Source organism: Physeter macrocephalus, chromosome 9 (assembly GCF_002837175.3).
Source record: "Physeter macrocephalus isolate SW-GA chromosome 9, ASM283717v5, whole genome shotgun sequence".
In the NCBI taxonomy this organism is placed as follows: domain Eukaryota; kingdom Metazoa; phylum Chordata; class Mammalia; order Artiodactyla; family Physeteridae; genus Physeter; species Physeter macrocephalus.
Genome location: NC_041222.1, coordinates 34,901,696 through 34,915,362, shown reverse-complemented (window position 1 = coordinate 34,915,362; position 13,667 = coordinate 34,901,696). Strand labels below are relative to the sequence as shown.

Below are 13,667 nucleotides of genomic sequence, written 5' to 3'. Positions count from 1 at the left end.
AATTTTGTATGTATCAACTTTTGTGTATTAATGTTGTTGCATGCAGTTACATGTTGTTGAGTAGTAATCTATGTACATACCACATACCATTTTTAATGAATTTTTGTATATGATATAAGGTGAGGGTTGAGGTTCGTTTTTTTCCACTTGGCTATTCATTTGTTCTGACCAGGATTATCCTTTTTCCATTAAATTGCCTTGACACTTTTGTAAAAAATAAATTGACCATATCTCCATATCTGTTTGTGTTTATGTCTGAGGTCTCTAATCTGTTTCATTGATCTCTTTATGTCAGTACCACACTGTCTTGATTACTACTTTATCCTCAGTCTTGAAATCAGGTAGTACAAGTTGTACCACTTTGTTCTTTTTTAAAGTTGTTTTGGCTAGCCTAAGTCCTCTCCATTTCCATTTAAATTTTAGACTCAGGTTTTCAATTTTTATTAGAAATGTTAATTAAATTGGCATTTTTAATATTAATTTTTGATTTTTTCTTGCTAGTAGAAATACATTTGGTTTTTGTATTAACTTGTATTATGCAACCTTACTAGATACATTTATTCTAGTAGCTTTTTTATAGATAGAGATAGTTATGATGTCTGCAGATAAAAATATTTTTACTTCTTCCTTTCCAATCTGATGTTTACTGTCTTATTTTCTTTTTTCTTGTTTATTGCACTGGGTAGACTCTCCGGTACAATTTGAATAGAAATTATGAAAGTGGATGTTTTTATCTTGTTCTCAATCTTAGAGGAAAAGTATTCAGTCTTTGACCATTGAGTATGTTTTGAGTTGTTTTTTTGTTGTTGTTGTTCATGATCCCTCTGTTCCTAGTTTACTGAGAGTTTTTAAATCAGAAATGAATGCTGCATTTTGTCAAATGATTTTCTCTGTTTATCGAGAGGATCTTTTTAAAAAATTGTTAATATGATGAATTACATTGATTGGTTTTTAATTACTATATTAAATAATGATTGACTTTTAATTGTTAAATCAACCTTGCATTCCCAGGATAAACCTCATTTGGTTTTGAAGTATTAACCTTTTAATATATTGTTAGATTGATTTGCTAAATTCACGTTTAGAATTTTTGCATTTATGTTCATGAGGGGTGTTGGTATAGAGTTTTCTTGTAATGTTTTTCTTAAGTTTTTAAACAACAGTTTCACTTTAAGGGCTATTCATATTATCTGTCACTTCTTGAGTGAGCTCTTCTAGTAGTTTTGTGTCTTTAATGAAATTTGTCAGTGAACTATTTTTGCTTTTACTTCACTTTTATTTTCACAGGGTGTAGAAATTTAGATTGACAGTTATTTTTTCCATACTTTTAGGATATCATTTCACTATCGACTGTATTACATTGTTTCTGACCAGAGTCTGCTGTTATTCTTGACCTTTGTTCTACGAAATGTGTGATTTTATTTTTATATACTTTTAAGATTCTTTTCCCTTTATTACTGGTTTTAAGAAATTTGGTTGAGATGAATCCTACATGTTTCTTGTACTTGAGTCTTTTAAGCTTCTTGAATCTGTGGATTTATAGTTTTCATCAACTTTAGAAAACAGTGTTGCCATTGTTTCTTCAAATATTTTTTTCTGTCTTCCCCCTCTCTTCTCTTCTTCAAGTAGGTATATATTAGAGTGTTTAAACTTATGCTGTCAATGCTCTGTTCACTTTTTCTTTCAGCTTCCCCCGACCCCCATGTTTCTGTTTCGATAGTTTCTATTGTTATGTCTTTAAGTTCACTTTTCAATGTCTAATCTGTTCTTAATCTCATCCAATGTATTGTTATGTCTAGAAGTTCAACTTGCATTTTTATTTACATTTTCCATGTCTTTTTATATATCCTCAGTCTTTCCCCTAACCTTTGAACATATCAAGTATAGTTATATAAATGTTTTAATATCCTTGTCTACTAATTCTTTCATGTGTTTCATTTCTGATTTGTTTCATTTTATTCATTTTTTTAATGGGTCATTTTAAAATTCTTTATGTGTGTCCAGTAATTTTTTTACCAGATGCTTAAAATTGTGAATTTTACCTCGTCAGGTGCTTTAGATGTATTTGTATCCCTTTATGTATTCTTGAACTTAATTCTCCAACACAGTTATGTTAGTTGGAAAGTGATCCTTTCATTGCTTGTTTTAAAACTTTTTAGGTGAGACTCAAGCAGCCCGTAGCCTAGGGTTAATTTTGCCCCACTAGTAAAGCACTGTAACCAATAGCCTTTGTACTAAACAAGATTTTACCACTTTGGTTGGTTAGAAAAGGAACTGTGTGTCAGCACCAGAGATTGTTCTGCCTGCGGCTTTCAGATGGATCTTTACTGAGCCTTAAACAGTGTACTCACATGCATGTGCCAGACAGTACTGTACTGAAGTCTTCGGAACAGGGGACACTCTTAAAGTCTCAGGAGTTCCCTCTCTGTAACTCTCACCTCTCCATGCAGCTGTCTTCTCTCTCGTGTAATGTGCTGTTAGAGTAAGCCTCATTGGCTTTCCCACATTCTTATATCTATCTCTTCAACTCAGACTGGGCTCTGTTTGCCTTCTCCTTCTCCACACAGTAATCCAGAAACTCTCCAGGCAGTAAGATGGGGTGACAATCTTAGGGCTTATCTTGGTGGAGTTTTCTTTCTTCCTTCCTCCCTCCCTCCCTCCCTTCCTTCATTCCTTCTTTCCTTTCCTTCCTTTCCTTCCTTCCTGTGCCACCTTTTTGTCCATTGCTTCATGTGTATTTTTTTCCCCTGGTGTTTTGGTTGTTTACATTGGGAAGTTATATCTGGTCTATATTTTTCCATCAGGGCTGAAAACAGAGGTTCCTTCTCTTTCATTTTTGATTTACGATGAACTATATTAAAAGATGACTGTTGGGCTGCTTCATGATTGTAGATTACTCTTGAATTTTATTAAATAGTAAAACATTAATGTTAAATTTCTTATAGGTACTTTCATAGAAATGAAAATATATGTCTCTTCTTTTAAATCGGTAGAGCAAACAGTTTATCTAGAAATAAAATATAGTGTAGTTAAGTTTATATATTTATCAGTTCTTAGTTTGCACTCAGCATGTTTTATATTTTGGTATGATTTTTAAAATACAAAGATTTTAGTAAGATATAGAAATAATACAAGAAAATGGTGTTACTAACCAGTTTGTTTTTGTCTATCCCAAAGATAAATATAAACGAAGGTTTATCTGGTAATGTGTGTTAATCAAAATACTGTTAATCTTTTACATCACTGTTGTATGCTACTCATGGGTGAGCTTTTCTCTGCACACTCTTTGATTCAATGAGTAACATACAACAGTGATGTAAAAAGGTAGACATTTGCCAGCCAGTGGCTTGTTTTTCACTTTTACCATATAGACATCTAAAACTTTGATGTAATATTTTTCCTATTAATTTTTTCTATTTTTGTCTAAAGGAAAAGTTATTCCTTATATCAAGGTCAAGAAGATGTTATTTTCTTTTAAGATTTTAAAGTTTTGTTTTTGAGATTCCTTTTCTCTAAAACTGGAAACTTTCCTTGTAATTTTTAGCAAAGATAATTGCATGTTTGGATTTTTTTTTTCTAATTTATATGAACTAGATAAATATTGCCTGATAATTCCTTTGCTGGGATATTTAGATGGAATATTTTTTAAATGTCTTTAGATTCTTAGATTAATGATACTAAATGTTACTTTTCTTTCCCAGATTAGAAATCATTTTTCAATACCACTTTATGTTTATGGAGGGAACACCTTATTGGGAACGGCTTCACCTGGAAGTGAACTTAACATACCATTAGCGTCTTACCGGTGATTTTTTCCTTTATCCTTTTGTTTGCCCTAAGGTCTCTTATCCACTTTTTAGTTTCTGATTTAATAGTGATATCTATCTTTAAGCTATCAAACCGTGATCAAATTTATCTTGTTAATATCTCATCTAACTTATTTAAGTTTTGGCACTCTTAGAAGATTTTTTTAAAGAAGTATTATTTAACTTAATGTATATAATGTATATCCTATAAATTATCTATGCTTTCACTAGTAAATATAAATTACATGCTTGCAATATAACTATCATGGTCATAGTCATATATATTTATGATTTTTAAAAAATTTCTAACTGAGCATGATTGGTGGCTTCTAGATTTATTTACACTATTATGAAGTGATTTTTACTTTTCTAGGGTTTTATGATAGAATTTTTTAGAAATTTCTTTAGAAAATGTAAAATATTTTATCTTTTAATCTACATATTTATCTATTAATTGTTCATTGATAGAATTGTAATGTAAATAGAGATAGACAGTTGATCCTTCAACAACATGTGGGTTAGAGGTGCTGATGCCCACGCAGTCAAAAATACACATTCAGTTGTCCCTCAGTATCCATAGAGGATTGTTTCCAGGATCCACTGCAGATACCAGAATCCTTGGGTGCTCAAGTCCCATAGTCAGTCCTCCATACCTCTGCTTCCACATCCATGGATTCAACCAACTGCTGGTCATCAAGTACTTTATTTGCTGAAAAATGTCTGCTTATGAATGGACCCGTGTAGTTCAAACCCATGTTGTTCAAGGGTCAGCTGTATAGTACATCAGTCTTAAATATTTAAAGTAATTAGATTAAATTTGATATAAAATCTTAAAAATTTGATATAAAATCTTTTATGTATTAAGAAAGGACTATTAAAATTGTAACAGTACTAATGATGGGCTAGTCTCTTAATCATAGGCTTAATATTACAAACAAGTATTATTATTATTTAGGATATTTAATCTGGAATTGAAGATAATCTCTTTTAGGGAGATTAAACTCTCTTGGAGAATAAAATCTTCCTCAGAATAAGCATCATAGTTTGTTAAGTACCATTTCAAAACACACTCTAGACATGGACCTTTAGACCTATGCTACAGAAGGATGGAGGCAAAATTACAAGCAGTGCTAAAATATTCCTTACCTCTATATATTCTGCCCATACATAGGAGTTCAAGACTGGGTCCCTAATGCTTAGAAGACAGCCTAGCAGTTTTAGGCACATATTTTCAGAGAGTAGACCTGCTCACCTTAATGAGTGTTTTATTGCCTAGACCTTCTAACCCTAATGAATTTTATTGCTTAGTTCAGACTTGCTGAGAGAAAGAGTTATATTGTCTAGAGAACAACCACAAAATAGTTGTTTATAGTATTTGACCTTGTTCTAGAGAGGATTTGGGGTGGGTTATAAGACTAGATTAAAAAGCATGTAAGATATGTTTAAAAGTTTCTGTGAGGAAATCCATTTTGTCCTTGGATAATAAAAATTAATGGCATTCTGCTTTATTTTTAATAAATATTACTATCTATTTTGTATTTCTGTCCATAGAAGAGAAAAGTTAGGCCATTAGAGTATCTTTACACTTTTTTGTTCAAGGCTAAATATTTGTTACATGGAAGTTAATCTATCTTAATTAGAATTATTAATGACTGACTAGCTTGGATTTCACATTAGATATTCTTCTAATCTAATGCTTAGATATAGATACTCTTATATTTAAGATGTGAGGTCTTAAATTAACAAATGGGTATCATTCTGTAGAATTTAAGTATACTTATTCTTAAATTTAATTCATTTAACAAGTATTTACCAAGTGTTTTGTTGTGTGGAAGGCACTACTGTAGGATACCAAGAGGAATTGGCATGGCTATTCCCCTTGAGAGATTGATATATTATATAAGTACAGAAAGTAGAAAACAATGGGTTGTTGAGAATCACAGAAAAAGTTTTAGTTGCAGAAAACTATGAAAAGGAAAGAGGGATTAATGATTAACTCCTGAGAGATGTACATGAATTATAGTTAAAATATAATAATGTGGAGATTAGTGGGGAAGGGCAATCTTAAATGGAAGCAATTGCATAACAAAGATAAGGAGGCATGAATGCACAGGCTTTGTACAGGTCTATAAAAGACTAGGGGTTTGACTGGAATGTAGTGTGCACGTTGGAATATGAAATTTGAAAGGTTAAGTTCACATTGGGATAGTTGCTTGCTCATTGTCTTGCCCCCATTTATATAAATTTTATCTTCATCTTTAATATCATCTATTTCTTTCTTCCTCTCTCAGAACATTTGGTGTTCTTCTGTTTTAAGACCATTTACTGCATCAGCTCTTCTTACTCAAAACCTCTTGCCATTGATCATCTGTCTCTCATGTTTTCTCTTCATTCATTTCTTAAACTTTCCTTTAACCTTGCATATTTCTCTAGTTCAGCTCTACCCTTCAGAAAGAAAGCTTTTGGGGAAAATTGTGACCTCTGGAAAACACTTTGCAGCCAGTCTAGAAAGAGTTAACCACACTCTTCATGCCCTTAGTCTGCAGTATACATCTGGGTTTTTTTTTTTTTTTTGGGGGGGTGGTACCTATCACAGTGCAGTAGTTATCTTTTAACATTACATTTCCCATGTGATTGGTATCTCCTTAAGAGTAATGACTTACTCATTTGAGCATTTTCAGTTTTACCTTCTCATTGGTAAATAATAATCCAATAAATGTCTTGATGGGAAAAAAATGAAAATTACAGAGAGAATGTAGAAGTAAAATAGGCTAAATCTGATAACTGATTTGACAGGTAACTATACCTATGTGTGTACGGGGGGAATAAGGAAGAGTTAATATTATTTTATAGTCCAGAGTGCCAATAGCTGGAAGTTCCTGAAAAAAGGACACACAGAGAAGTAGGTGTGGAGGGTTCAGAGTTCAATCTAGCAGTTTAAGGCACCATCCGACATCATTACAGAAATATGTAGTAGATATTTAAAATTTGGGGGACTAGAGCTTAAGAAAACAATCACAGCTAGAGATAGTATTGACACTTGTCACACAGTAAGGGATAGTTTCACAATCATAGGTAATTAGTTTTACAAGTATAAAAATACTTAAGTGTTTATACTTGGACACACCTTAGGTTTAAAAAAATTATTAAACCCAAAGTACATTTGCAATGTAAACAAAGAATGTGATTTTTAAATATAAGGATTAATCATATGTAACACCTAATAATTTTATTACTGTCTTCTTACAACCACTTCTGCAACTATGCCCAACATTTCTGTAAAGCTAAGTATCTATTGAAAGCTTTCATTTGATTAACCTTGAAAAGCTGGTGATTAATTTTTCAGTAGAAATATATTTTTGCTTCACAAACTCAATCATGGTATGTACTTGGGACCACATAGCCAGGAAAGCCAACTTCTTTAAGTTAAGTATATAAGTCACAGCTGTACGTGTGTGTTTTGCATATATGATCTGTATGATTATGTATTTTCTGCGAGAAACCAGTTATTATCTTGTAAACATACTTTTAAGACAGCAAGTTTGTAAGAAAAATATTCTTCTCTTGGAAGCCAAGTAACTTGATTGGTTTCCAGAAAGTTAAGGTGGAAATTGGTATCTGTATGTCTATCTTACCTATCTCTAAGAAGAATGTGAAAATATAAAAATCTATTACAATAGTATGGAGGGAGATAATTTCATTGTTCTGAAGCTGTAATCAAACAATTAAACATGTATTTCCTTTTAAAGCATTTTAAAATGTATTGTTTAATCTTTTATGTAGATCACTCCTTTCCCTGAAGCCAGAAGATGAGGACTATCAAATGTGTGAAGGAATTGATTTTGAAGAAATTATAAAAAATGATGGCACTTTTCTCAAGAAGAAATGTAGATCTCTAAACCCTTCCAAGGAGCCATTTATCATTAATATTGTCCCAGAAAAAGATAATTTGACATATGTGTCAGTGTATTCAGAAGATGGTTGGGACTTACCATATATAATGCATTTGTGGCCACCTATTCTACTCCGAAATCTTCTTCCTTACAAAATTGCTTATTATATAGAGGTATTCTGGAATTTTTTAATGCCCTCCTGTCTTTGATTTTGTAGCTTTAGTTATTTAAAGTTATGAACAATAAAACAATGTTTTAAAATTCTAATAAAAATTATAGTACAGGTGAATAGACAGTACAGATATTCTTCAAATGGAAAAGAAATGTTTCAATCATGTTATATGAAAGAAGATTAAAAAAAATTTTTTTCCACTGATTTACCTTAGAAATCTGGTTACTAAGTTGAATATAATTCATACACACAAATATGATATGCCATTTTAAAAATCATTTATGAAAGTAATAGATATTCCTGTAGAAAATTTTAGAAAATAGAGATTATTAAGGTTGTCTATAATCACATTATCTGAAGGTAGCACTTCTGATGAAGTTATCATTTCAGTTCTAAAATATATATTTTTCAATCTTTTCCATGCATGTATATTTCATGTATGTTTAAAAGATGGATACTAACTTTTCAAACATGTATGAGAATTAGTATTAAAATAATAGTACTAGACTTAAAACTTGCTACATTATATTATTGTGCTAGTTTTCTAAAAGGATTTTATGCCCTATAAATATGCTTTTTCTTTTAAATACTCTTTAAGATATTACATCTGATTCCTTCCTGTTGCTATAACAGGAATCTCTCCATCTTAAGATTTTAAGTAAATATTCCATTTGCCATTGCTTGTCAAATATAAGAAAGTAGTTCTTCATTGTGGTATATTATTTGTTTTATTGCAGTCTATTAATTATTAATTATTGGGATTTACTATATGTTTACACTTTTCTGTTAAATTTTTTTTTCGGAGTTGGGAAGTGAACACATCTATGGTTTAAGAATATCTGTTTTCCATATGGTTGACAGATAACATAGTGGTTAAGAATTTACACTTTGCTGTCAGATAGATTTGAGATTGAATCCTACCTCTATCACTTACTAGCGCTGTCTTTAGGTAAGCCACATTATCTTTCTAAATCATTTGTCCTAGCCTATAACAGGGGGATAGTAATAAAATTTTCATGATTGGGATATGGGGAAATCAAATTAAATAATGTTTGTAAAGGACTTAGCACAGTGCCTGACAGGCACATGGTTCCCATTTATTTACCTCTCTGGCACCACCAGCGCTACTCTTCTATTTTGTGGAACATGTCAAGTATTGATAGCTTACATTGTTTTTGCTTTAAGTAATTTAAAATCTTAAGGTGAAGAGATTCCTATGTTATAGCAGGAGGGAACCAGATTAGAGTGGCTGGAAAAACAGGTGAAATACCCAGATGGACTGTCTATCTATGTTGCATTTTAATAGAACTTTTAACTTGATGCTTTTAGGGATCACATTCTGTTTGCTAGTTTCCAAAGGATATGATCACTTTTTAGAAAGACAGTTTAACTGCAGTGTGGAGAAGGGCTTAGAGGAGATAAGAGCAGTTAGGAGACTCTTAAAGGGAGAGGTTACAGTGACATGAACTAAGGTAATGCAAGTGTGAGTGGAGAGAAATGAACAGTTTTGAGAGCTACGTAAGATGCAGTATAAACAGTGATTGGAAATGGGTTATGAGAGTTTGTTAAAAATCAAAAATGAGAGTTAGGTCTTCCCTGGTGGCGCAGTGGTTGAGAATCCGCCTGCCAGTGCAGGGGACACGGGTTCGTGCCCCCATCTGGGAAGATCCCACATGCCGCGGAGCGGCTAGGCCCGTGAGCCATGGCCGCTGAGCCTGCGTGTCTGGAGCCTGTGCTCCACAACGGAAAAGCCCACAACAGTGAGAGGCCTGCATACCGCAAAAAAAAAATGAGAGTTAGTAGGGATTGCTTATTTTGGATTATGTACATTTTTCATTATTTTGTAGTTTTCACAACTAAAATCACTAGTGGATAAGATTTTTGTTTTACTAATTATAGTGTTTTATAATCTTCATTAGTGCCAGCAGAATTTCACACTATATTATTTTATTTTATTTTCACAATAGTCCTTTGAAGTAGATCATTTAGACCATTTTACAAATACAGTAACTCAAATCTCAATTTATAGAAATTTACACAGTTGACAGAGTTAGAATATGAACATAAGTCTTCTTTTTCTGACAGAGGTATTTCAGAATTATTTGTATAGCATTTGGAATCATTAAATAGAATATTTTGGCATATTATTCTGAAACATTAAAAATTTACTGTATTTTTTTTTATTATAGGGCACTGAACATAGAGTTTTTACTCTACATGAAGGCCATTCAGCCCAGATTTGTACTGTACAGTTGGATAAAGCCAGGCTGCATTTAAAATTACTTGACTATCTTAATCATGATTGGAAAAGTGAATATCATATAAAACCTAATCAACAAGATATTAGTTTCATCAGTTTTACTTGTGTTACAGAAATAGAAAAGACTGATTTAGATATTGCTATCCATGTGGCTTATAATACTGGCCAGACAGTTATGGCATTTCATAGTCCTTACTGGATGGTCAATAAAACTGGTCGAATGTTACAGTATAAAGCAGATGGAATTCATCGAAAGCATCCACCTAATTATAAAAAGCCAGTTCTCTTTTCTTTTCAGCCAAAGCACTTTTTTAATAACAATAAGGTATGTGAAGTTTTTTTGACTTTCATTCTTCTTTATCTACTTATCACTCCTTTTTGTTTATTTAGTAGAATAAAATATTATGAAATAGGTAGAAATAACATTTGTGAAATATTTGAGGTTAAAAAGATTAAAATTTAGTCTTGGGAAGGGTTTAGTGCATTAACAGTATAATATTAGTTTAGGCTAAAAAGCAAAAAATATATCAACTTAGGTAGGAATTTTTAAAGGTACCTAATACTAATATATTTGAAATATTTTTTTCTAGGTTCAGCTTATGGTAACTGATAGTGAACTGTCAGATCAGTTTTCAATTGATACTGTTGGTAGTCATGGAGCTGTTAAATGTAAGGGCCTGAAAATGGAATATCAAGTGAGTTCATTTAATGCTCATCAGGAAATTTTTTTAAGCTCTACTGAGTACTTAATTTTTATCAGGATGTTATGATAATGGAATAGTTTTTGAAATGTTGTTATTTTTTTTTCCTGCAGGTTGGTGTCACTATAGATCTTAGCAGTTTTAACATTACCAGAATTGTCACATTTACACCCTTTTTTTTGCTTAAAAACAAAAGTAAATATCGTATATCAGTGGCTGAAGAGGGAAGTGATAAATGGCTCTCTCTTGATTTGGAGCAGGTGGGTAGATTAATTTCAAAAAGGTACCTCTTTAGATTTTCATTTTTCCTTGAAGTTTGATACATGAAATCAGTATGTAATGTTCTAACTCTCCACCCCCACCTCCCAATTTTGTTTCAGTTCCATGAACATTTGAGTATTTATTTGTACCAGAATAAACCAAGTAAATAATTTAATTATTAAAATCCAAACATTGTCATCTAGGAATGTGTTGCTTGATAAGAGAGGTAGACATTTAATAATTACTAACCAAATGTCGTTAAATATGGCAGTAGAAGACTGGGTAAAGTATAAATGCAGCAAAGAGAAGGAAATTATTTATTCTCTTTAGGAAGCTGTTAGAGATGCCTTTATAGGGTAGGTTAAGCTAATTATTTTAGGAAGACAGTAGTGTCTTAGGAATGAAATTTTGATTCTACTCTATCTGTAGCTATTAGGTCTCTGGGTAAGAGCTTTCTGAAAGACTGCCTGAGGTTAATAGAATACTTCTGAAGAAATTTTAAGTATGTTAGGATTATTAGAGAAGTGTTTGCTATTTTTATTCATTATGCCTTTTTGCTTTGAAACCATCTTTCTGGAATCATTATTCTTGACGTACATCCTTTGGCATTTCCTTTAGAGCTGATTTGGAGGTAAATACCATCAGTTTGTGTTTATCCATAAAAGTTTTAATCATCACCTTTCTTTTATGATACTTTTCCTTGCTAATCAATTCTATTTTTTTTCAACATGTTGTAGCATTTATCATATTCTGGCTTCCGTTTTTGTTGAAAATTCTGCTGTGATTCTGTCGTTTCTCTGGAGGTTATCTTTCCTTTTTCTCTAGCTGCCTTCACGGTCTTCTCTCTTTGATGTTCTGCAGTCATACTACTGTTTGTCTGAATGTGGGTTCCTTTGATATATCCTGCTTGAGATACTTTATTCCTAGACCTGTAGATTAATATATTTCATACCTTCTGTAAAATTTGCAGCTGTTGTCTCTTTAAATACTACCTCTCCTCTGTTCATCCATTTCCTCTTTCTGGATGTTTAATCAGATTTGTTCTAGACCTTCATATTCTTTCTTCCATATATCTTATTATCTTTTTTATATTTTCTATCTGTATAACTCTTTGTTTCATTTTGGATAAATTCTACATATATATTTTTCATAGATTTTCACTTTTACTATATATATTATACAGTATATATATATATATATGCTATTTGAGACTTCAACTGAGTTTTTTATTTGAATAATTATATTTCTCATTTCTAGAAGTTGTACCTTTTTTCATGTTTGCCTGTTCATTCATTCTTTCAACAGTATTTATTGTGTACTCCTTATGTGCCTTGTGATACATCTTTTAACAAAACCACAAGTACCTGTCCTTGTGTAGTTTACAATTCAGTGGGAGTGTGGGGAAATCATTAAATGGATAATACCATAGTCAACTAGTAAAATAACATAGTATGTTTAAAGGTGACAGGTCTAATAGGGAAAAAGGAAATAAGACAGGCTAAGAGGTGTTAAGAGTTCTAATGAGCAAGAAGTGGGCTATAATTTTACATAAGGTGGTCAAGGATAGTACTTACTGAGGTCACATTTGAACAAACTTGGAGAAAATGTGAGTGGTACACTTGTCAAGAGTTCAGCTGAGTTGGAGCTGAGCTGCCAGGTACAGGAATAGCTGATAAAGGCAACAAGCCAAAATGAAAGTAACACTCAGGACTTTAATTACTTACTGCAATAGTATAAGTAAGAGGCTAAACTGAAGAAAGCACCACCTCCCCTTGTACCATTTTTCCTATGGAACAGCATTAGTTAGGGGTGAGGTGGATCAGTGAGGGTAGTGTCATTGTCAGAGGAGCCCTGAACAAATAGCTCTTACTGTTTTATGGATCTGGGGGTGGCAGAAAACAAAGGGGGAGGGCTAGGAATGGAAAAGTACTGAGCACCAAGTCAGAGTAGAGAAAAAGCATCTTCAAGTTCCACCTCTCTCCTTGATAAAGAGGTCTTGCAGAGGTTCCTGAGGAAGGCCTCTGCCAAAGGCCCTGATAAAGAGGCCTCTGAACAAAGATGCCTGTAGTAGGAATGCAGATATTTGTAAGGGCATGGCTGGAAGTGGGGGCTGAGTTCTTGAGAATGCAGTGCACTGGCTGTGCACCTAGTCTGGTATGGGGAGGGCAGCTTTGCCCTGTGAGACCTGCCAGATAAAGGTAAAGCCTTTGTAATTACCAGTGGTCTGACCTGAAAAATTGCACATAGGTTTTTAGCCAGGAGCTGGACCCCTCAGCAGTGTGGATATCTGGGGAAAGAGCATTAAAGACAAAGGATCAGCCAGGGTAGGTGCCCTAAAATGGGAGAATATTTGGCATGGTTGAGGGATAGCAAAAGAGGCCAATATTATTGGAGAGGGAAAAGTATTTAGAAGAGAACAAGACATAACAGTGATAAAGAGTAATCATGCAGGGCTTCCCTGGTGGCGCAGTGGTTGCGCGTCCGCCTGCCGATGCAGGGGAACCGGGTTCGCGTCCCGGTCTGGGAGGATCCCACATGCCGCGGAGCGGCTGGGCCCGTGAGCCATGGCCGCTG

At 33.1% G+C, this 13,667-nt stretch overlaps 1 protein-coding gene across 2 annotated transcripts in view; it reads left to right on the top strand.

Annotated features, from left to right (window-relative positions):
• VPS13A (vacuolar protein sorting 13 homolog A) overlaps window positions 1–13,667 on the top strand; it is a 280,175-nt gene that overhangs the window by 200,627 nt on the left and 65,881 nt on the right. For both annotated transcript variants that reach the window (XM_024126732.3, XM_024126734.3), the window contains exons 46-50: window positions 3,702–3,805; window positions 7,590–7,872; window positions 10,061–10,456; window positions 10,722–10,826; window positions 10,946–11,092. In XM_024126732.3, coding sequence (XP_023982500.1) covers window positions 3,702–3,805; window positions 7,590–7,872; window positions 10,061–10,456; window positions 10,722–10,826; window positions 10,946–11,092 — 1,035 coding nt within the window. The remainder of the gene's footprint in view (window positions 1–3,701; window positions 3,806–7,589; window positions 7,873–10,060; window positions 10,457–10,721; window positions 10,827–10,945; window positions 11,093–13,667) is intronic.